Source organism: Oncorhynchus gorbuscha, linkage group LG03 (genome assembly GCF_021184085.1).
Source record: "Oncorhynchus gorbuscha isolate QuinsamMale2020 ecotype Even-year linkage group LG03, OgorEven_v1.0, whole genome shotgun sequence".
NCBI classification, from domain to species: Eukaryota; Metazoa; Chordata; class Actinopteri; order Salmoniformes; family Salmonidae; genus Oncorhynchus; species Oncorhynchus gorbuscha.
This window is the reverse complement of record NC_060175.1, coordinates 100,749,765-100,773,449: the sequence shown is the minus strand read 5'-3', so window position 1 is coordinate 100,773,449 and position 23,685 is coordinate 100,749,765. Positions and strand designations below refer to the sequence as shown.

Here is a 23,685-nt window from a genome sequence, read left to right as displayed (position 1 = left end):
TTAAGGATTCAGGATTTGTCGTTTTCTGTTTGGACTTGAATAAACTCTGTTTCTGTTAAGTCGCTTTTGGGTCCTCTTTCACCTGCATGACAGAAGGAACCGACCAAGGAATGGACCCAGCGACTTCAGACGCTCGTTACACTGCCGTCGAGATCCAAGGAGCCATGCTCGGCAGACACGAGCAGGAATTGTCTGCTGCTCGCCATGCCGTGGAGAACCTGGCCGCTCAGGTTTCCGACCTCTCTGGACAGTTCCAGAGTCTACGTCTCGTGCCACCTGTTACTTCCTGGCCTGCCGAGCCTCCAGAACCTAGGGTTAATAACCCACCTTGCTACTCCGGGCAGCCCACTGAGTGCCGCTCCTTTCTCACGCAGTGTGAGATTGTGTTCTCTCTCCAACCCAACACATACTCTAGAGAGAGAGCTCGGGTTGCTTACGTCATTTCACTCCTTACTGGCCGGGCTCGAGAATGGGGCACAGCTATCTGGGAGGCAAGGGCTGATTGCTCTAACAAGTTCCAGAACTTTAAAGAGGAGATGATTCGGGTTTTTGACCGTTCAGTTTTTGGTGGGGAGGCTTCTAGGGTCCTGGCTTCCTTATGCCAAGGTGAACGGTCCATAACGGATTATTCTATTGAGTTTCGCACTCTTGCTGCCTCTAGTGAGTGGAACGAGCCGGCGCTGCTCGCTCGTTTTCTGGAGGGACTCCACGCAGTGGTTAAGGATGAGATTCTCTCCCGGGAGGTTCCTTCAGATGTGGACTCTTTGATTGCTCTCGCCATCCGCATAGAACGACGGGTAGATCTTCGTCACCGGGCTCGTGGAAGAGAGCTCGCATCAACGGTGTTTCCCTGCTCCGCATCGCAACCATCTCCCTCCTCTGGCTTTGAGACTGAGCCCATGCAGCTGGGAGGGATTCGCATCTCGACTAAGGAGAGGGAACGGAGGATCACCAACCGCCTGTGCCTCTATTGCGGAGTTGCTGGACATTTTGTTAATTCATGTCCAGTAAAAGCCAGAGCTCATCTGTAAGCGGAGGGCTACAGGTGAGCGCAACTACTCAAGTCTCTCCATCAAAATCCTGTACTACTTTGTCGGTCCATCTACGCTGGACCGGTTCGGGTGCTACATGTAGTGCCTTGATAGACTCTGGGGCTGAGGGTTGTTTCATGGACGAAGCATGGGTTCGGAAACATGACATTCCTTTCAGAGAGTTAGAGAAGCCTACGCCCATGTTCGCCTTAGATGGTAGTCATCTTCCCAGTATCAGATTTGAGACACTACCTTTAACCCTCACAGTATCTGGTAACCACAGTGAGACTATTTCTTTTTTGATTTTCCGTTCACCGTTTACACCTGTTGTTTTGGGTCATCCCTGGCTAGTATGTCATAATCCTTCTATTAATTGGTCTAGTAATTCTATCCTATCCTGGAACGTTTCTTGTCATGTGAAGTGTTTAATGTCTGCCATCCCTCCCGTTTCTTCTGTCCCTACTTCTCAGGAGGAACCTGGCGATTTGACAGGAGTGCCGGAGGAATATCATGATCTGCGCACGGTCTTCAGTCGGTCCCGAGCCAACTCCCTTCCTCCTCACCGGTCGTATGATTGTAGTATTGATCTCCTTCCGGGGACCACTCCTCCTCGAGGTAGACTATACTCTCTGTCGGCTCCCGAACGTAAGGCTCTCGAGGATTATTTGTCTGTGTCTCTTGACGCCGGTACCATAGTGCCTTCTTCCTCTCCGGCCGGGGCGGGGTTCTTTTTTGTTAAGAAGAAGGACGGTACTCTGCGCCCCTGCGTGGATTATCGAGGGCTGAATGACATAACGGTTAAGAATCGTTATCCGCTTCCCTTATGTCATCAGCCTTCGAGATTCTGCAGGGAGCCAGGTGCTTTACTAAGTTGGACCTTCGTAACGCTTACCATCTCGTGCGCATCAGAGAGGGGGACGAGTGGAAAACGGCGTTTAACACTCCGTTAGGGCATTTTGAGTACCGGGTTCTGCCGTTCGGTCTCGCCAATGCGCCAGCTGTTTTTCAGGCATTAGTTAATGATGTTCTGAGAGACATGCTGAACATCTTTGTTTTTGTCTATCTTGACGATATCCTGATTTTTTCTCCGTCACTCGAGATTCATGTTCAGCACGTTCGACGTGTTCTACAGCGCCTTTTAGAGAATTGTCTCTACGTAAAGGCTGAGAAGTGCTCTTTTCATGTCTCCTCCGTTACTTTTCTCGGTTCCGTTATTTCCGCTGAAGGCATTCAGATGGATTCCGCTAAGGTCCAAGCTGTCAGTGATTGGCCCGTTCCAAGGTCACGTGTCGAGTTGCAGCGCTTTTTAGGTTTCGCTAATTTCTATCGGCGTTTCATTCGTAATTTCGGTCAAGTTGCTGCCCCTCTCACAGCTCTTACTTCTGTCAAGACGTGTTTTAAGTGGTCCGGTTCCGCCCAGGGAGCTTTTGATCTTCTAAAAGAACGTTTTACGTCCGCTCCTATCCTCGTTACTCCTGACGTCACTAGACAATTCATTGTCGAGGTTGACGCTTCAGAGGTAGGCGTGGGAGCCATTCTATCCCAGCGCTTCCAGTCTGACGATAAGGTTCATCCTTGCGCTTATTTTTCTCATCGCCTGTCGCCATCTGAGCGCAACTATGATGTGGGTAACCGTGAACTGCTCGCCATCCGCTTAGCCCTAGGCGAATGGCGACAGTGGTTGGAGGGGCGACCGTTCCTTTTGTCGTTTGGACAGACCATAAGAACCTTGAGTACATCCGTTCTGCCAAACGACTTAATGCCCGTCAAGCTCGTTGGGCGTTGTTTTTCGCTCGTTTCGAGTTTGTGATTTCTTACCGTCCGGGTAGCAAGAACACCAAGCCTGATGCCTTATCCCGTCTGTTTAGTTCTTCTGTGGCTTCTACTGATCCCGAGGGATTCTTCCTTATGGGCGTGTTGTCGGGTTAACAGTCTGGGAATTGAAAGACAGGTTAAGCAAGCACTCACGCACACTGCGTCGCCGCGCGCTTGTCCTAGTAACCTCCTTTTCGTTCCTGTTTCCACTCGTCTGGCTGTTCTTCAGTGGGCTCACTCTGCCAAGTTAGCTGGTCATCCCGGTGTTCGAGGTACTCTTGCGTCTATTCGCCAGCGCTTTTGGTGGCCGACTCAGGAGCGTGACACGCGCCGTTTCGTGGCTGCTTGTTCGGACTGCGCGCAGACTAAGTCGGGTAACTCTCCTCCTGCCGGTCGTCTCAGACCGCTTCCCATTCCTTCTCGACCATGGTCTCACATCGCCTTAGACTTCATTACCGGTCTGCCTTTGTCTGCGGGGAAGACTGTGATTCTTACGGTTGTCGATAGGTTCTCTAAGGCGGCACATTTCATTCCCCTCGCTAAACTTCCTTCCGCTAAGGAGACGGCACAAATCATTATTGAGAATGTATTCAGAATTCATGGCCTCCCGTTAGACGCCGTTTCAGACAGAGGCCCGCAATTCACGTCACAGTTTTGGAGGGAGTTCTGTCGTTTGATTGGTGCGTCCGTCAGTCTCTCTTCCGGGTTTCATCCCCAGTCTAACGGTCAAGCAGAGAGGGCCAATCAGACGATTGGTCGCATACTACGCAGCCTTTCTTTCAGAAACCCTGCGTCTTGGGCAGAACAGCTCCCCTGGGCAGAATACGCTCACAATTCGCTTCCTTCGTCTGCTACCGGGTTATCTCCGTTTCAGAGTAGTCTGGGTTACCAGCCTCCTCTGTTCTCATCCCAGCTTGCCGAGTCCAGCGTTCCCTCCGCTCAAGCGTTTGTCCAACGTTGTGAGCGCACCTGGAGGAGGGTGAGGTCTGCACTTTGCCGTTACAGGGCACAGACGGTGAGAGCCGCCAATAAACGCAGGATTAAGAGTCCAAGGTATTGTTGCGGCCAGAGAGTGTGGCTTTCCACTCGCAACCTTCCTCTTACGACAGCTTCTCGTAAGTTGACTCCGCGGTTCATTGGTCCGTTCCGTGTCTCCCAGGTCGTCAATCCTGTCGCTGTGCGACTGCTTCTTCCGCGACATCTTCGTCGCGTCCATCCTGTCTTCCATGTCTCCTGTGTTAAGCCCTTTCTTCGCACCCCGTTCGTCTTCCCTCCCCCTCCCGTCCTTGTCGAGCGCACCTATTTACAAGGTACATAAGATCATGGACATGCGTTCTCGGGGACGGGGTCACCAATACTTAGTGGATTGGGAGGGTTACGGTCCTGAGGAGAGGAGTTGGGTTCCGTCTCGGGACGTGCTGGACCGTTCACTCATCGATGATTTCCTCCGTTGCCGCCAGGATTCCTCCTCGAGTGCGCCAGGAGGCGCTCGGTGAGTGGGGGTACTGTCATGTTTGTCATTTATTATCATGTCTTGTCCCTGTGCTCCCCATTCTATTCGTTTCCCTCTGCTAGTCTTATTAGGTTCTTTCCCTCTTTCTATCCCTCTCTCTCCCCCTCCCTCTCTCACTCTCTCGCTCTCTCTTCTCTCTATCGTTCCGTTCCTGCTCCCAGCTGTTCCTATTCCCTAATCATCATTTAGTCTTCCCACACCTGTTCCCGATCCTTTCCCCTGATTAGAGTCCCTATTTCTTCCTTTGTGTTCCGTTCCTGTCCTGTCGGTTCCTTGTTTAGAATTCACCGTGCTGTGATTGTGTATCGCCCTGTCCTGTCGTGTTTTTGCCTTCATCAGATGCTGCGTGTGAGCAGGTGTCTCTGTCAGCTACGGCCTGCGCCTACCCGAAGCGACCTGCAGTCTGTGGCCGCTTCTCCTGTTATTCCCCTCTACAGACTAGAGGATTTCTGTTATTCCCTGTTTGGACATTTCCTGTTAAGGATTCAGGATTTGTCGTTTTCTGTTTGGACTTGAATAAACTCTGTTTCTGTTAAGTCGCTTTTGGGTCCTCTTTCACCTGCATGACACAAGGTCAACAAAGATCATACCAGCAAGGTCACGTAATATTGTAAAGATTTTAGCCCAGAGAGTCCATTTAAAAAATCTATAGTCAGTTAAGAACAAATTCTTAATTACAATGACGGCCTACACCGGCCAAACCTAGACGAAGCTGGACCAATTGTGTGGTGCCCTATGAGACTCCAAATCACAGCTGGTTGGATTTGAACCAGGGTGTCTGTGGTGATGCTTCAAGCACTGAGATGCAGTGTCTTAGACCGCTGTGCCACTACATCAGCAATGAGACATTGCAAGGATCTAGCTTATGGACTTAACATTAAACTGGAGTCATTGACATACATGGACACCTTTGTTTTTAAGCCTTGGATTTCTAATCCTCTAATGTTATTATCGGATTTAAATAGCTAGCATTTCAAATACAGTGCCTTGCGAAAGTATTCGGCCCCCATGAACTTTGCAACCTTTTGCCACATTTCAGGCTTCAAACATAAAGATATAAAACTGTATTTTTTTTGTGAAGAATCAACAACAAGTGGGACACAAGCATGAAGTGGAACGACATTTATTGGATATTTCCACAAATCAAAAATTGAATACTTTCGCAAGGCACTGTATATTTAACAAATCAAAAACGGAATACTTTCGCAATACTTTTACCCTTGTTTAACTCCTCTTTACAATTCAAAACTCTTTACGAAGTAGACTCTATTTGCTGTTTTTTTAATGGACTGGTTCTTTATATTTGCCATCTGGGTCTTGTTTTAATAATAGAGAAATCAGATCTTCCTACTGAGTACCTGACAGACTATCCTTTCTATAGGAGTAGTTCAAACAAGCTAACAATGGAGCTTTTAGTATATAAAAAAAGGCTTGATATACCTCTACTGGTATGTCATCAAGCCCTGGGGGTTTTCCAGACTGAAGGGATCTAATAACCTCCAAAAGTTATTCCTCTGTAATTTGGCCTTCACACTGATCTATTCGTACCTTTGGTAGTTTTCATTTTTTTTAAATGATTTGGAAAGAATTCCTTACAGTAATCGGCATTCAGAGGGTGAGGATGAGATGGAGGGGGGGGGAAAAACATCTTAAAATATTTAGCTTCCTCTTTTAAAATATTGTAATGACCTGACTAGATCATAAATGAACAATTGTCCGGACAGAGGCTTGAGTTTGCGAATTGACGGTTTATTAAACCAACTTTACACAGGCTACTGTTTGGGCCGTAGCACACGCCAAATAGATGACAGATAACCCACAAGCCAATCGTGACCTTCTCTTGTGAAGCCCAGACGTAAGAGAGAGAGAACAAAGGCTGAACCTGGTCTTAACTTCCAATGCTCCACCCCCCTGCCCAACCCCCCTCCACGCCACTCCGCCAACCACCAGGATGCCTGGCATTCCAGGCATTCCCGTGATTGGCAGATAGCAGGTTGATTGACATGTCGGACCCCGCGAACACCGGGTACTGGTCAGTACAACACAACCACCTCCTAGCCTAACACATAACACACAGCTGTCTGTGCGGGTCGCTACACAGCCCCCTCACCACAAAGTCCCTCGTCCCCGAGGGAACAAACAAAGTCTCTGAAGCGACCCGGAGGTCTCCTTTGCCTGCGTGGCCGTGATGGTCACAGAGTGCCCCTCTGGGAACCAGGGGATGAAGGCAGGGATATGGGGGACAAGGAAGCGGGAACGAGTAATACAGTCCGTGGCTCTGGGGAACCACGCGGTGACACAGGGGGGGAGACAGAGGGAGTGGGCTGTCTGGAGCCTTGTCTGCGGCACCTGAGGGTGGGTGCCTGGAGAATGTCATTGCCAGAGAGGGGAATTGTGGGGGTTCCTGGGGTTTGGGGAGAAGAGGCCCCTCTGTATGGGGCTAACCTGTCCCGGTGCAGTGCCACCTTTCTCCCCCTGGGAGGAAGCTGCACCGGTACACAACCTCCCCTACCCTCTCCAGGACACTGCAGGGTCCCACCCAGTGACAGTCCAACTTGGGGCATCTGCCTTTTTTCCTTAGGGGGCTGTAGACCCAGACCAGCTCCCCAGCCACAAAGTGCCTTCCCCGGGTGTGCACGTCATAGTTCCTTTTCTGCCTCACACCTGCATTCACCAGCTGCTCTCTGGCGAAGGTGTGGGCTGTCTCCAGGCGGTCCTGGAGTCTCCGGGCATACTCCGGCCCCAGAGGAACATGAGGGCTATCCAGGGGCCGACCAAACGCCATCTCCGCAGGGGTGCGGATCTCTCTCCCCAGCATGAGGAGGGCAGGCGTGCAGGAAGTGGAGTCTTGGACAGCGGAGCGGCATGCCATGAGGACCATAGGCAGGTGCTTGTCCCAGTCACGCTGGTGTTTGGAAGAGACGATGGCCAGCTGCTGTCCAAGCGTTTTGTTGAAGCGCTCCACAAGGCCATCACTTTGAAGATGGAGAGGAGTAGTGCGGGTCTTGTGCATACCCAGCCTCTCACACATGGTGGCGAACACACGGGACTCAAAGTTTCTGCCTTGGTCGCTGTGGATGGACTCTGCAGCTCCAAACCTGCTGAACATCCTCGCTGTCAGGGCGTCGACGATGGTCTCTGCCTCCTGGTCAGGCAGAGCATAGGCCTCGGGCCATTTTGTGAAATAGTCCATGGCCGTGAGCACCCAGCGGTTTCCACTGTCTGTGGTGGGGAACGGCCCAACTACATCCACTCCCACCCTCTCCATGGGAGCCCCCACTGGGAACTGTTGGAGCTGAGCATGAGAGCGGCCTGGGGGGCCCTTTCTCGCTGTGCAGTTGTCACAGCGGCGACAAAAGTCCTCCACATCCCTCTTGTGCTGCCCCCAGTAGAAGCCCTGACGGAGACGGCGCAGTGTTTTTGTGACCCCAAAGTGTCCAGTCGTCCCCCCCCCCATGAGTACTCTGGAGCACAGCCTCCCGCAATGCTTTTGGGACCACCACCTGCCACCTCTCCTCTCCCGTAGCTGATTCCTTCCATGCCCGCTGTAGCACGCCATCAGCCAGCCGCAGTCTCTCAAACTTCGACCACAACCCTTTGGTCGCGAGTGAGAGCGCTGTCACCTCTTCCCATGGTGGCCTCACCTGCGCCTCTACCCACTGTAGCACTGGCTGTAGGTCTGTGTCCCGTCCCTGCTGCTGCCGCCATTCAGCCACGTCGACAGTCTGCAGCTCACAGCAGACAGGCCCGCTCGCCCGACACACTGTGGCACAGACACCCTCCTCTGCCCGCAGCTCTCTCTCCCGTCCCTCTCTCCGTTCACAGTTGCGGCAGCCGTCTGCAGTACAGGGCCGACGGGACATGGCGTCGGCGTTGGAGTGGCGTGCCCCTGCCCTGTGCACCACCGTGAAGTCATACGGCTGAAGCTCCTCCAACCAGCGTGCCACCTGCCCCTCTGGCTCTCTGAAAGACATGAGCCACTGGAGAGCATAGTGGTCAGTCCTTACAGTAAAGGGCAGACCACCCAGGTAGTACTTGAAGTGTTTGACGGAAGCCACAACAGCCAAGAGCTCCCGCCGGGTGACACAGTAGCGGCGCTCATGTTTGTCAAATGTTTTGCTGAAGTACGCCACCACTCTCTCCCCCTCTGGCCCCACCTGGGCCAGCACCCCACCCATGCCCACATTGCTCGCGTCTGTGTCCAGGATAAAGGGCAAGGTGAGGTCAGGGGGGGCGAGCACGGGGGCCTCGATCAGTGCACGTTTGAGGGTGTTGAACGCCTCCTCACACTCCACTGTCCAAGTGAAAGCCTTGTCCTTCGGCAGCAGGTGGTTCAGTGGAGCAGCAACGCTTGAGAAGCCCCGTACAAACCTCCTGTAGTACGAGGCCAGGCCCAGGAAGCTCTTCAGCTGACGCTGGTCAGTGGGGGTGGGCCAGTCTCTGACAGCCCCTACCTTGTCCTCCATGGTGCTGATCCCCTCCTTCCCCACTCGGTGGCCCAAGAAGGACACCTCTCTCCTCATGAAGTGGCACTTCTCGGGGTGGAGCTTCAGACCTGCGGCAGCCACCCTCTCCAGCACACGCCGTAGCGCCCCCAGGGCTGAATGGAAGGAGCTGCCATGGGCCAGGATGTCATCGAGGTATACCAGACACTGCTGTCGGGGGATGCCATCCAGCACCCTGTCCATCAAACGCTCAAAAGTAGCTGGAGCGTTGCACAAGCCAAAGCACAGGACCTTGAACTGCCAGTGTCCTCTGTTAGTGGAGAACACAGTTTTGGCTCTGGCCTCTGGGGAGAGGGGCACCTGCCAGTAGCCACTGCGGAGGTCTAGTGAGGAGAACCAGGAGGACAACCTCAAACCAGGTCCAGCGACTCATACGTGGTATGGGGTATGAGTCCTTCCTGGTTACCTCATTCAGCCGCCTGTAGTCCGCACAGAACCTCAGCTTGCCCCCCTTCTTCGGAACCATGACGACTGGCGCCGCCCAGGGGCTGTCTGAGGGCTCAATGAAGTCTGCCCGCTGCATCTCCAACACAGCCTTGTCTGCCGCCTCCTGGCGTGCCAGCGGGATACGGTGGGGACGCATCTTGATGGGTCGAGCATCACCTGTGTCGATCTCATGCTGCACCAGATGAGTCTGACCCACCTCTTCCTCACTCAACGCAAAGCTGTCTCTGAATTCAAACAGCAACTGCCACAACCGTTCCTGCTGCTCGGGGTCAAGACCAACACAGTTCCTCCCCCATATCTCCCTCACTGCAGACAGTGTCCTCTCCTCTCACGCCACTTCGGTCCGCCCACCAGAATCCGTGCGAAATACAGTCGACGAAGCACTCATGCCCGCTTCAGCCGCCATCGCTCTAACGCCCTCCCTCAAGCGGCCTCTGCGCTCCGATGCCCTGGCGATCTCCTCAGACAGAACCCCCGACGTCCATTCACACGCACCTCCTTGGCCATAATCGTCCCCTACCTCCACCTTCACTTTCGGATTCCCTCGAAGCATTTTCAATCCCCGTTCTCACCTACGGTAGCTAGCCACATAAGTCAGCTAGCTAGCTGGCTAACTTGTATCAACGTTTTTACTTCTGACACCAATGTAATGACCTGACTAGATCATAAATGAACAATTGTCCGGACAGAGGCTTGAGTTTGCGAATTGACGGTTTATTAAACCAACTTTACACAGGCTACTGTTTGGGCCGTAGCACACGCCAAATAGATGACAGATAACCCACAAGCCAATCATGACCTTCTCTTGTGAAGCCCAGACGTAAGAGAGAGAGAACAAAGGCTGAACCTGGTCTTAACTTCCAATGCTCCACCCCCCTGCCCAACCCCCCTCCACGCCACTCCGCCAACCACCAGGATGCCCGGCATCAGAACATTCCAGGCATTTCCGTGATTGGCAGATAGCAGGTTGATTGACATGTCGGACCCCGCGAACACCGGGTACTGGTCAGTACAGCACAACCACCTCCTAGCCTAACACATAACACACAGCTGTCTGTGCGGGTCGCTACAATATCATAGATGACTCCATCTGTAGTGGTCAAAAGACCACTTGGTTGTAAGTCACAAACCGGTTACCAATAACTACAAACATAGTTATATTTTTGGGTTATTACAAATGTATTAACTAATTCTCAGATATCTTCTAAATGACCCACAAAGAGAAAAAGGTTGCTCGCTCTAATTGCGTAGTACCTCATCTGTTCTCTTTTTTGTTTTGTCAAGTTTTCTGCATGTACTCTGTGAATTAGGCTACGGGGGTAACTTTTTGGCTAGCTTGCTGGCTAACATAACTTAATATAGATAGCGAACATTCTTTGATAACTGGTTAGAGGAGGCTATTTATTTCCAAAAATAAATTGTGGTTTAGTTTATTGTAGCTTTAAACTAGGTGTTGATAGCAACTGGCTGACTCATGCATAACATTAGTAGGCTGGTAGGGTTAACGTTAGCAGGCTGGTAGGGTTAACATTAGCAGGCTGGTAGGGTTAACATTAGCAGGCTGGTAGGGTTAACATTAGCAGGCTAGTAGGGTTAACATTAGCAGGCTAGTAGGGTTAACATTAGCAGGCTGGTAGGGTTAACATTAGCAGGCTAGTAGGGTTAACGTTAGCAGGCTGGTAGGGTTAACATTAGCAGGCTGGTAGGGTTAACATTAGCAGGCTAGTAGGGTTAACGTTAGCATGCTGGTAGGGTTAACATTAGCAGGCTAGTAGGGTTAACGTTAGCAGGCTGGTAGGGTTAACATTAGCAGGCTAGTAGGGTTAACGTTAGCAGGCTGGTAGGGTTAACATTAGCAGGCTAGTAGGGTTAACGTTAGCAGGCTGGTAGGGTTAACATTAGCAGGCTAGTAGGGTTAACGTTAGCAGGCTGGTAGGGTTAACATTAGCATGCTAGTAGGTTTCACGTCAGCAGGCTAGTAGGGTTAACGTTAGCAGGCTGGTAGGGTTAACATTAGCATGCTAGTAGGTTTCACGTCAGCAGGCTAGTAGGGTTAACGTTAGCAGGCTGGTAGGGTTAACATTAGCAGGCTGGTAGGGTTAATGTTAGCAGGCTGGTAGGGTTAACATTAGCAGGCTGGTAGGGTTAACATTAGCAGGCTGGTAGGGTTAACATTAGCAGGCTGGTAGGGTTAACATTAGCAGGCTAGTAGGGTTAACATTAGCAGGCTGGTAGGGTTAACATTAGCAGGCTGGTAGGGTTAACGTTAACAGGCTGGTAGTGTTAATGTTAGCAGGCTGGTAGGGTTAACATTAGCAGGCTGGTAGGGTTAATGTTAGCAGGCTGGTAGGGTTAACGTTAGCAGGCTGGTAGGGTTAATGTTAGCAGGCTGGTAGGGTTAATGTTAGCAGGCTGGTAGGGTTAACGTTAGCACGCTAGTAGGGTTAATATTAGCAGGCTGGTAGGTTTCACGTCAGCAGGCTAGTTGGTTAGCAACCTTGCAAGTTGATTTGTAACAATAAATTCACGTCAGCAGGCTAGTTGGTTAGCAACCTTGCAAGTTGATTTGTAACAATAAATTCATGAAGTATTTGCTTGTAAGCTGGCTAAAAAAATAACATTTAAACCAGTATTTATGAGTGCAAACAATTTGGTTTAATTTGAAATTGTACATTTGAAGTTATTTCTGTTGGAGTTTACATTATAGCCAGAAAAATAGAAAAGAGAGGTGTAACTTTGCATTGGGACTTTTGACGCGTATACTACTGCAAATCCATATGTTACATGTGGTTACCTTTAAACCCTGATCCCAAAGACTCGACTGCCCCGGCATGGATAAAAAGAGAACTGCTCATTTTCAGCCACTAATGAGATTCATTTGAATTTCCTGAAGCATCATGAAAAATATCTGCGACAAAAGAGTGATCAAGTTTCGATCCGACATCTGTACCTTTAAAAAAAATACATCACACCTGGACCCATAGCCGACTTATCCCAGTCATTCATTCATTCAGGTTGGGTGAGTGACACTGGTCTTAGGGCATGTGTTCTTTGATCTTTATGTAATCTTATCCTTGCGTAATCTTATCCTTGCATAATCTTCTATGGAGATTTGGATAGGGAGCAGAGCAGTGTTTTGTTTGAAGCTGGACTATAGGCGAGGAAGGATTTCTCCTCTCTGTCTCTCTGCATCCCGTTTGTTGTCCTTACATTGGAGAGACTAATACTGTACGGACTAAAACGAGGTGCAAATTATAAACAGACGTGTCTGATTTGGCAGCGGATGGATTTCATTTCAGAGAATGATTGAGGATGGCTAAATCTGATCTGACGTTAAGGTAGGATACATTCTGTATTATTATCATGCTGTTTTGGAGCAAATGGATAATCACATTTATTAAAAATATATATTTATATTTGTTAAAATCTGAATGCATGCAAATGTAATTGTTTCTCATAGGGATTGTGTGTGTGACTGAATGTATTTTAAGGAATATACTTCCACTCTATCAGGCATGTAACCATGACGATATCCTCTCCTGTCCAACAGCCATGTCTCTGTTTCAAACAACAATAGTCTGTTTGCTTTTCTTTCAGACCTCAATTAAGGGATGCCAGGGATTCCACCAGCTGCTGCTCCATGCTGTGTAGGAAGAGAACCATAATACAGGAAGTTCCTCTCCTTTAACAACAACACACCAACCGTCTCCTAGCATGTTGCCTCCACACAGAGCAGGCGCCCTGCCGGAGCCCTCCCCCTCTGCCTCTCCCTCTCTCAGCCTGAGGAGGATCCAGGTTCGATGGGCCTTGTACGTCTTCCTCTCCCTGGCCCTGCTCTGGTTCCCGTCTGGGGCGGTAGCCTCAACCCTCAACTGCCACAAGACCTGCATCTGTGCCAGTAACATCGTGAGCTGTTCCAAGATGAACCTGACCACGGTGCCCACTGGCCTGCCTCTCTACATGGCCGTCCTGGACCTCAGCTACAACGACGTCTCCCGGCTGAGGGCTGAGTGGACCACGGTGAAACTCATCAAACTCCACAACCTCCTACTCAGTCATAACGGCCTTCACTTCCTCTCATCTGAGGCCTTCGTCTACGTCAAACACCTGCGCTACCTGGACCTGTCCTCCAACAACCTGCGACAGCTGGACGAGTTCATCTTTGAACCGCTGGGGCAGCTGGAGGTGAGAGAGAGAGAGAGAGAGAGAGAGAGAGAGAGAGAGAGAGAGAGAGAGAGAGAGAGAGAGAGAGAGAGAGAGAGAGAAAGAGAGAAGGAGGGATTAGAGATGAGAGAGAGAGAGAGAGAGAGAGAGAGAGAGAGAGAGAGAGAGAGAGAGAGAGAGAGAGAGAGAGAGAGAGAGAGAGAGAGAGAGAGAGAGAGAGAGAGAGAGAGAGAGAGAGAGAGAGAGAGAGAGAGAGAGAGAGAGAGAGAGAGAGAGAGAGAGACAGAGGAGAGGAGAGAGGAGAGAAGGAGGGATTAGAGAGAGAGAGAGAGAGAGAGAGAGAGAGAGAGAGAGAGAGAGAGAGAGGAGAGGAGAGGAGAGAAGGAGGGATTAGAGATGAGAGAGAGAGAGAGAGAGAGAGAGAGAGAGAGAGAGAGAGAGAGAGAGAGAGAGAGAGAGAGAGAGAGAGAGAGAGAGAGAGAGAGGAGAGTAGAGAAGGAGGGATTAGAGACAGACTGAGAAAGAGGTGGACAGAGAGAGCGGGAGATTGAGAGAGACAGAGATATTTTTTTTAACTATTTGCACATAACTATAACACTGTACATAGACATAATACGGCATTTGAAATGTGTCTATTCCTTTGAAACTTGTGAGTGTAATGTTTACTGTTAATTTCTCCATATTCCCAGGTGTTGTTGCTGTACAACAACCGTATATCTCAGATTGACCGCTCAGCCTTCCAGGGTCTCCACAGCCTGCAGAAACTCTACTTGTCCCAGAACATGATCTCACGCTTCCCCCTGGAACTGGTCAAGGACAAGACCCGCCTGGGGAAACTCAGCCTGATGGACATCTCCTCCAACAGGATCAAGGTATAAGACTATTTACGTGTGTGTGTGTGTGTGTGTGTGTGTGTGTGTGTGTGTGTGTGTGTGTGTGTGTGTGTGTGTGTGTGTGTGTGTGTGTGTGTGTGTGTGTGTGTGTGTGTGTGTGTGTGTGTGTGTGTGTGTGTGTGTGTGTGTGTGTGTGTGTGTGTGTGTGTGTGTGTGTGTGTGTGTGTCTACAAATATAATTGTTTCTCATAATGTCTGTATTATTAGGTCCCCCCCATCGAGGAGCTGCAGGTGCTGCCTGCCTGGATAAAGAACGGCCTCTACTTCCACAACAACCCTCTGATCTGTGACTGTAGCCTATATAGTCTCCTGGCCCACTGGCACATCCTCCGGCTCAACTCAGCCCTGGACTTTAAAGACGAGTACAGCTGCTATCTCCCCGGGTCCCAGAAAAGCAGGGTGGGGGTCTTCGACCTCAACAGAGACTACATGAACTGTAGTACGTTCTACGAGGCGGACGAGGAAGCTTGGCTGGGCCAGACGCTGATCTTGCGCTGTGATACTAAACACAGAGATCTGTCTAAGACCTGGGTGATGCCTGGTGATGTAGTGGTGACGGAAGGCCTTAACCAGACAGCCAAGGTGCTTCCTGACGGTAGTCTCCAGATCGGCCCGGTGAAGCCGGAGGACTCGGGGACGTATACATGCTACGCTGTGAGCGAAGCCCTCAACGAGACGATCTACGTGCTGCTCAAGGTGTTTACTGCTCTGTAATGTGTTCGCTGTGTGTTGTGATGTTGTGTGTACAGTAATCCTGTGACGTCTTTATTTCCCCCTTGGGCATCAATAAAGGTAAGAAACAGTGAACCCTTTGGAATTACCTGGATTTGATCTGATCTTCATCTAAGCCACAACAATAGACAAACACAGTGTGCTTTAAATTCAAATCTATTCTATACAATTCCATTTAGAGCGTCTGCAAAATCTAAATTATATTCAACTTCATTCCTATCAATTCCCAAAGGTGCATAACTTCACGGAGAAGGGAAATGGCGAGAACCTGAATACGGCCTACACCACCCTGGTGGGCTGCGTGACCAGTTTGGTCCTAGTGTTCATCTACCTGTACCTGACCCCCTGCCGATGCTTCTGCTGCCCCAAGAACAACCACCAGGACTCCTTCCACTCCTCCATGCTCAGCCATGAAGACCTGGCCAACAACACAGACCCAAGGCACGTGGCCTTCATCGAACCCAAGGAGCTTGGGCAGAACGGGAAAGTGAACCCCAGCGATATGGAGGGGGACCAGGGAGAGATGGATGAGGAGGGAGGATTACTGGGGAAGGGAAGGAGGAAGAAGTCTGTGGCTGAGTCTATTAGTTTGTTCTTCTCTGACACCCCCGTAGTGGTCTGAGATGGTACGGACCGGAGAGCTGTGTACGCTGTGACGTGATTGGATGGATCAGTGATGTATGTGGTGTGATTGGATGAAACTGTGAATACTTCCTGGAGGTGGGAACTTGGACAGAAAGCCAATCACAGTTCCCCAAATTGACCAAACTGACCAATGAGAAGCTTCAGGGGAGTGTTAAACACATTGCCTTGGTATTAACAAGGACAATTGACAATAGTCAGGACCGTTCCAGCATTTAATTTGTAGCACTTAAATATACAGTACATACTGTGAAAGCCTGACAGAGTAGTGTAGGAGGACACTAATTCCTTCCTGTGATACAGTAATGGTGGAAGAGGATATCATGTTTGGACAGTATCAGTACTCAGGAAGACATTGCCTGGTGGAGATACAGAGAATATGAGACGTGGACCATTTTAAACATTTAGAGAAAGGATATAAAATAGAAATGAACACATTTGGGAAAATAAAATAGTTCATACATATTGACATAATCAAAGTCATGAACATGAGCCTTGTAGACTGACTCCTATTTCAATTTACTGATTGGAAGTAGACGAGTGGGAGCGTCTTCTGTAGACGTTAGTACGTACACACGGCAGCTATACCCATAGAAATGGAATGACTTTATATTACTTCCTGACATGGGCACATTCAATATGGCCGTCAGTCCACCCATCATAGAACATTGACTTGGATGGGAATGTCTATTCTAGTAATTCTATTTCTATGTATATACCCCTCCACCCCGACCGACAGGCCGACCGACAGGCCGACAGACTGACCGACAGGCCGACAGACTGACCGACAGACAGGCCGACAAACTGACCGACAGACAGGCCGACAGACTGACCGACAGGCCGACAGACTGACCGACAGACAGACCGATAGACAGAAGTCTTCAGAGTTGGCCAAACTCTCTATTATGTTTGCTACCAGCAGGTCATGAATAATCGTTACCAGTGAGTCATACTGAAGAGGAGCAACATGTCATCAATAAGCGTCACCTTACGGCCCACAGACCAGACAGAGTGGGAACCAGGAAATGGATATTCTATTCTACTCCCTCATAGTTAGGTCAGATAGTTATTTAGTCATAATGAGATAGCAACAGAGCACAATAGTGGAATAGAAGGTCATTGTGGTTCACTTGATACTTGATTTAATTATGAATAGGTCAACTACTGTACGAAGACTTCACCCTTGTGAAGTCAAAGCTTGTTACTCTAAAATGTTGATGTACAAATCCATCCTTTTAGTTAGCATTTCTCCTTTGCCAAAATAATTATCTAAAATGGAGAATTATAATCATCGTTAGGAAGAAGAAACAGTACTATTTATTTGATTTTATTGTTGCTATGTTATAAGAGGCCAGTCACTAAGAGATGAGATATTATACTGAATATATATATAAAAACACAAAATGTAAAGTGTTGTCCCCTGTGTTTCATGAGCTCAAATAAAATGTTCCATAAGAACAGAATGCTTGTTTCTCTAAAATGTTGATGCACAAATTTGTTTCCATCCTGTTAGTGAGCATTTCTCTTTGTCAAAATAATCTATCCACCTGACAGGTGTGGCATATCAAGAAGCTGATTAAACAGCATGATCACTACACAGGTGCACCTTCTGCTGGGGACAATAAAAGGTCACTCTAAAATGTGCAGTTTTGTCAGACAACACAATGCCACAGATGTCTCAAGTTTTGAGGAAGTGTGGAATTGCCATGCTGACTGCAGGAATGTCCACCAGAACTGTTGCCAGAGACATTAATGTTAATTTCTCTACCATAAGCCGCCTCCGAAAGTCATTTTAGCGAATTTGGCAGCACGTCCAACCGGCCTCACAACCGCAGACCACTGTGTAACCTCACCAGCTCACGATCTCTATGTCCAGCTTCTTCACCTGCGGGATTGTCTGAGACCAGCCACCCTGACAGCTGATGAAACTGTGGGTTTGTACAACCAAAGTATTTCTGCACAAACTGTCAGAAACCGTCTCAGGAAAGCTCATCTGCGTGCTCGTCGTCCTCAGCAAGGTCTTGACCTGACTGCAGTTCGGAGTCGTAACCGACTTCAGTAGGAAAATGCTTACCTTCGATGGCCACAGGTACACTGGAAATGTGTGCTCTTCATGAATGAATCCCAGTTTGAACTGTACAAGGCAGATGGCAGACAGAGTGTATGGTGTTGTGTGGGCTAACGGTTTGTTGATGTCAACATTGTGCCCCATGGTGGCGATGGGGTTATGGTTTGGGCCGGCATAAGCTATGAACAACAAGTACAATTGTATTTTATGAATGTACAGAGAGCGATACCATGACGAGACCCTGAGGCCCATTGTCGTGCCATTTAAGCATGATAATGCACAGCCCCATGTTGCAAGGATCTGAACACAATACCTGGAAGCTGAAAATGGCATAGTTTTTCCATGACCTGCAAACCCACCAGACATGTCACCCATTGAGCATGTTTGGGATGCTCTGGTTCGACGTGTAGCACAGCGTGTTCCAGGTCTTGCCAATATCTAGCGATTTCGCACAGCCATTGAAGAGGAGTGGGACAATATTCCACAGGCCTCAATCAACAGCCTGATCAGCTCTACGTGAGGCAGCAGGGTAGCCTATACATCATCATGTTGTAGCTAACATGCTATATTCCATTAATATACATCATCATGTTGTAGCTAGCATGCTATGTTCCATTAATATACATCATGTTGTAGCTAGCATGCTATATTCCATTAATATACATCATCATGTTGTAGCTAGCATGCTATATTCCATTAATATACATCATGTTGTAGCTAGCATGCTATATTCCATTAATATACATCTTGTTGTAGCTAGCATGCTATATTGCATTAATATACATCATCATGTTGTAGCTAGCATGCTATATTCCATTAATATACATTCATGTTGTAGCTAGCATGCTATATTCCATTAATATACATCATCATGTTGTAGCTAACATGCTATATTCCATTAATATACATCATCATGCTGTAGCTAGCATGCTATATTCCATTAATATACATCATCATGTTGTAGCTAGCATACTATGTCCCTACTGACAGGAGAGAGCTGGGTCATGTTCAATAGGAGGAAAGTGTTTTGAAACAGAGTGAAACGGACAGGTACTACCTCTGTCTTCAAATTGAATTCATAAATGCAAATTGTATTCAGGCTCTTTTTTAAACTCTGTTTATTAAGTTTTACACACACACACACACACACACACACACACACACACACACACACACACACACACACACGCACACGCACACGCGCACGCACGCACACACACACACACACACACACACACACACACACACACACACACACACACACACACACACACACACACACATAGACAAGACAAAGCAATATAAATAATATACTCACCTAGAAAAAAAAATATACAAATAAAAATACAAATAAAAAAATAGCTTTAAAGATACCATACTTTAGACAAGTTAAACATACCAGGCAGAAGGCTACAGAGGTTAAAGGGCAATCTATAGTACAGGGACAGAGCAAACACCTCACCATTGTTCCTGTAAACAGTCAAGGGAGGATAAGGGTGGAGAAATGCAACCACTCACAGAGAGTCATGACCACAGACCGACCATCCACTGGACATAAATCATAATCATAAAATGATTATTCAAGTAGGCGTGAACAAAGTGTAAAAATAACTGGGAAAAACAAGCTCACACTTCAGTCTCTGCCTGGGCAAGATGAACAAGGCATCTGCGGATCACAACCAATAAGCACATGGACCTTAATGCCCCCCCCAGCAAAAAGACAGAGAGAGGCTCCTCCAACCCTTAAGTCACAGACTTATTTTAGTATTAATTGGAATGCCATCAGAGGATGGACTGTTTAAAGTAAGACCGGAATGGAGCCCAAGCCTCATCAAACAGTTTGGGGTTCCTACATGAATTGAATTGGATTTTTTCTAGTTTCAGAGAGCACAACACATCCCTCACCCAATATTTATAAGATGGGGGAAGCTGCCATCTTCCAGTTCTGTAGTATTAGCCGTCAAGCTAAAATAGTTGTATAAGCAACAGTGTCCTACTGGATTCTTGATAGGGGGGGTACCCATGGGCAGTACTCCAAAAAGGGCTCTTTCTAGTGTGGCTGGCTGTTGAGCCCAAATTAACCTGGTTTTCAAGCAGATGAGACGTCCACCACTGTCCATGTCTTGGCCAAAACAAAACGGACGGATTACAATATTGTGAGCGCCTTTGTCATGACAACGACAGGGCTACTGATGTCTGAATGCTAATTACATCGTTTGATAAGGCTTCCCTCTGTGCGTGATTGCTTGCGTGTGTGTGCTTGGGTGTGTGGGTGTGTTTCCTTGTGTGTGTGTTTCCCTGTGTGTGTTTCCCTGTGTGTTTCCCTGTGTGTGTTCCCCTGTGTGTGTTTCCCTCTGTGTGTTTCCCTGTGTGTGTTCCCCTGTGTGTGTTTCCCTGTGTGTGTTTCCCTGTGTGTGTGTTTCCCTGTGTGTGTTTCCTTGTGTGTGTTTCCCTATGTGTGTTTCCCTGTGTGTGTTTCCCTGTGTGTGTTTCCCTGTGTGTGTTTCCCTGTGTGTGTTCCCCTGTGTGTGTTTTCCTGTGTGTGTTCCCCTGTGTGTGTTTCCCTGTGTGTGTTTCCCTGTGTGTGGTTCCCTGTGTGTGTTCCCCTGTGTGTTTCCCTGTGTGTGTTTCCCTGTGTGTGTTTCCCTGTGTGTGTTTCCCTGTGTGTGTTTCCCTGTGTGTTTCCCTGTGTGTTTCCCTGTGTGTGTTTCCCTGTGTGTGTTTCCCTGTGTGTGTTCCCCTGTATGTGTTTCCCTGTGTGTGTTCCCCTGTGTGTGTTTCCCTGTGTGTGTTCCCCTGTATGTGTTTCCCTGTGTGTGTTCCCCTGTGTGTGTGCAGACAAGGCTTATCCCTCCTACACTCCATTATTTCGGCCCGACAGAGTGACACCGTTGATTCAGTCTGGATTTGTTTGTTATCATTGTGTATATTTGTCATTATGGGGCCTGTCCTCTAGTTACATTTGGAAGCAGTCTTTGCCAATCAGACAAGTAGTTTGTGTGTCTCAGGTCAAGCTACATGTGTCTGCTTTCATCATGTAATGAAACACAAGGTTTGTTACAGTGGCTGTGGTTCGTTCTATAGCCTGGGTTAAACACAGTGAGTGACTGAAGTCTTATTTAACCAAGCAAGGATCACGTTCCTCAGGATTCCAGCCTCTTCAATATTTCACTGAAACAGATCAATGTTGTGAATCTGCGATGTCCAAAAGCCCCCCCCCCCTTCCCCTCCCGTATGCATCATCTTTTGATAGGAACATTGTTCCTCTGAATGTATTGTACTGGATGGATGAATCATATGGAGTAACAGTAGCTGTGTGTCTCTGACTGTAGCCAGATATCGGTACCAGGTACGGTTTACAGTAACAGTAGCTGTGTGTCTCTGACTGTAGCCAGATATCGGTACCAGGGACGGTTTACAGTAACAGTAGCTGTGTGTCTCTGACTGTAGCCAGATATCGGTACCAGGGACGGTTTACAGTAACAGTAGCTGTGTGTCTCTGACTGTAGCCAGATATCGGTACCGGGGACGGTTTAGAAGGAGGGGCTGGAGGGAGACACAGACACAGGAAGGAGGGGCTGGAGGGAGATACAGACACAGGAAGGAGGGGCTGGAGGGAGATACAGACACAGGAAGGAGGGGCTGGAGGGAGATACAGACACAGGAAGGAGGGGCTGGAGGGAGACACAGACACAGGAAGGAGGGGCTGGAGGGAGATACAGACACAGGAAGGAGGGGCTGGAGGGAGATACAGACACAGTAAGGAGGGGCTGGAGGGAGATACAGACACAGGAACGAGGGGCTGGAGGGAGATACAGACACAGTAAGGAGGGGCTGGAGGGAGATACAGACACAGGAACGAGGGGCTGGAGAGAGATACAGACACAGTAAGGAGGGGCTGGAGGGAGAGACAGACACAGGAAGGAGGGGCTGGAGGGAGATACAGACACAGGAAGGAGGGGCTGGAGGGAGATACAGACACAGGAAGGAAGAGGCTGGAGGGAGATACAGACACAGGAAGGAGGGGCTGGAGGGAGATACAGACACAGGAAGGAGGGGCTGGAGGGGGGCACAGACACAGGAAGGAGGGGCTGGAGGGAGACACAGACACAGGAAGGAGGGGCTGGAGGGAGATACAGACACAGGAAGGAGGGGCTGGAGGGAGATACAGACACAGGAAGGAGGGGCTGGAGGGAGATACAGACACAGGAAGGAGGGGCTGGAGGGAGATACAGACACAGGAAGGAGGGGCTGGAGGGAGATACAGACACAGGAAGGAGGGCTGGGTTGGCATGATAAGCGATGCTGTAGAGCTCTACTGTGTTCACCGGTTTGGGATTTACTTGTGGTGATGACAACATTTTGATCTTGAATTGAACAGTGACTTTACCAGCCTTTTCTTTCATTCAACAGTGAGGTGCTTGTCCAATGAAAACATTACAACAGATGTTGTCATAGAAACACCGGTAAGTTATTTCTGATGTGATGGAGAAATGTATGAATGAGATTGTGCTGAATAGGAACAAGGAACCGAGTGGCTGACAGACAATCATTGAATATATAATGTAATAGAATGACAGTGAAAAAGCATGAGACTCTCCAATAATTTCACCCATCACACAACAACGTTTTAGAAGATAAGGAAGGATCTGGCAGCGAGGACAGAGTTTTTATTTTTCTCTCTGCAAGTCTGTCTGTCTGTCTCTCTGTCTGTCTCTCCTCCCCTGTCTATCTCCCTACTGCCCAGTAGGGAGATGTCAGACAGACAATGCTGGAACTTATCACATACGGACCCTCATAACCCTGTGTGTTTTATCCTTATTACAGATAACAGATAACAGGCCTAATCTATCTTCATCACCAGCCAATCCCCTGGCACCTCATCACATGTATCTCTATGGCTGCGTCCCAATAATCTCTCCTTCAACCTGAAGTGTGCACCTGTTCACTACTCCTCACTAGCTTTAAAGCATTGGATTGGTGTAGGCATGGGCTAGAGGGAGTTTCCATATGCCGGTCGTTTCCTTTGGGGAATAGGAGAGATGATTGAAAATAATGGAGATGGCTGACGTTTTACGATCCCATAACCAAATGTGCTTTTGTGTGTGTTTTTTGCGTTATTTGTAACTTATTTTGTACATAATGTTTCAGCCACCGTGGCCTATGACCTAAAAGAGCTTCTTGATATCAGGGCAGCGATTACTCACCTCGCACTGGAGGAATTCTTCTTCAACAAGTCGGACAGGAAGGATTTACTTCCGATGCCCGACAGGGCCCTAATTCCCGTCATTCGCAGGAGGAAAAGACTGAGATATCGTGGACGACGGTCCGAATGCCTTGTAAGGATCCGTCGCTGAGAGGGTAATCTACCTTTACCATCGGTCCTATTAGCCAACGTACAATCGGTCGATAGTAAAATAGACGAGCTACGAGCACGTAAACTCAGCAAAAAAAGAAACCTCCTCTCACTGTCAACTGCTTTTATTTTCAGCAAACTTAACATGTGTAAATATTTGTATTAACATAACAAGACTCAACAACTGAGACATAAACTGAACAAGTTCCACAGACATGTAACTAACAGAAATGGAATAATGTGTCCCTGAACAAAGGGTGGGGGGGTCCAAATCAAAGTAACAGTCAGTATCTGGTGTGGCCACCAGCTGCATTAAGTACTGCAGTGCATCTCCTCCTCATGGACTGCACCAGATTTGCCAGTTCTTGCTGTCAGATGTTAACCCACTCGTCCACCAAGGCACCTGCAAGTTCCCGGACATTTCTAGCCCTCACCCTCCGATCCCATAGGTCCCAGACGTCCTCAATGGGATTGAGATTCTGACTCTTCGCTGGCCATGGCAGAACACTGACATTCCTG

The 23,685-nt window shown here is 48.7% G+C and overlaps 1 protein-coding gene across 1 annotated transcript; it reads left to right on the top strand.

Annotated features, from left to right (window-relative positions):
• Positions 1 to 12,363: 12,363 nt before the first annotated feature.
• LOC124023412 (amphoterin-induced protein 1-like) lies at positions 12,364 to 17,173 on the top strand. Its single transcript, XM_046337920.1, has 5 exons — positions 12,364 to 12,649; positions 12,909 to 13,496; positions 14,165 to 14,347; positions 14,576 to 15,064; positions 15,333 to 17,173. The coding sequence occupies exons 2-5, from the start codon at positions 13,026 to 13,028 to the stop codon at positions 15,720 to 15,722; spliced, it is 1,533 nt and encodes a 510-aa protein (XP_046193876.1). The 5' UTR covers positions 12,364 to 12,649; positions 12,909 to 13,025; the 3' UTR covers positions 15,723 to 17,173.
• The last annotated feature ends 6,512 nt before the right edge of the window (positions 17,174 to 23,685 follow it).

What these genes read in the sequence shown, in the direction of transcription:
- LOC124023412 (XM_046337920.1), top strand. Translation starts at nt 13,026, where the DNA reads ATGTTGCCTCCACACAGAGCAGGCGCCCTGCCGGAGCCCTCCCCCTCT. An exon ending in TCTCCTCCAACAGGATCAAG is followed by an intron (nt 14,348 to 14,575) that starts GTATAAGACTAT and finishes CTGTATTATTAG; the next exon opens with GTCCCCCCCATCGAGGAGCT. An exon ending in CGATCTACGTGCTGCTCAAG is followed by an intron (nt 15,065 to 15,332) that starts GTGTTTACTGCT and finishes CAATTCCCAAAG; the next exon opens with GTGCATAACTTCACGGAGAA.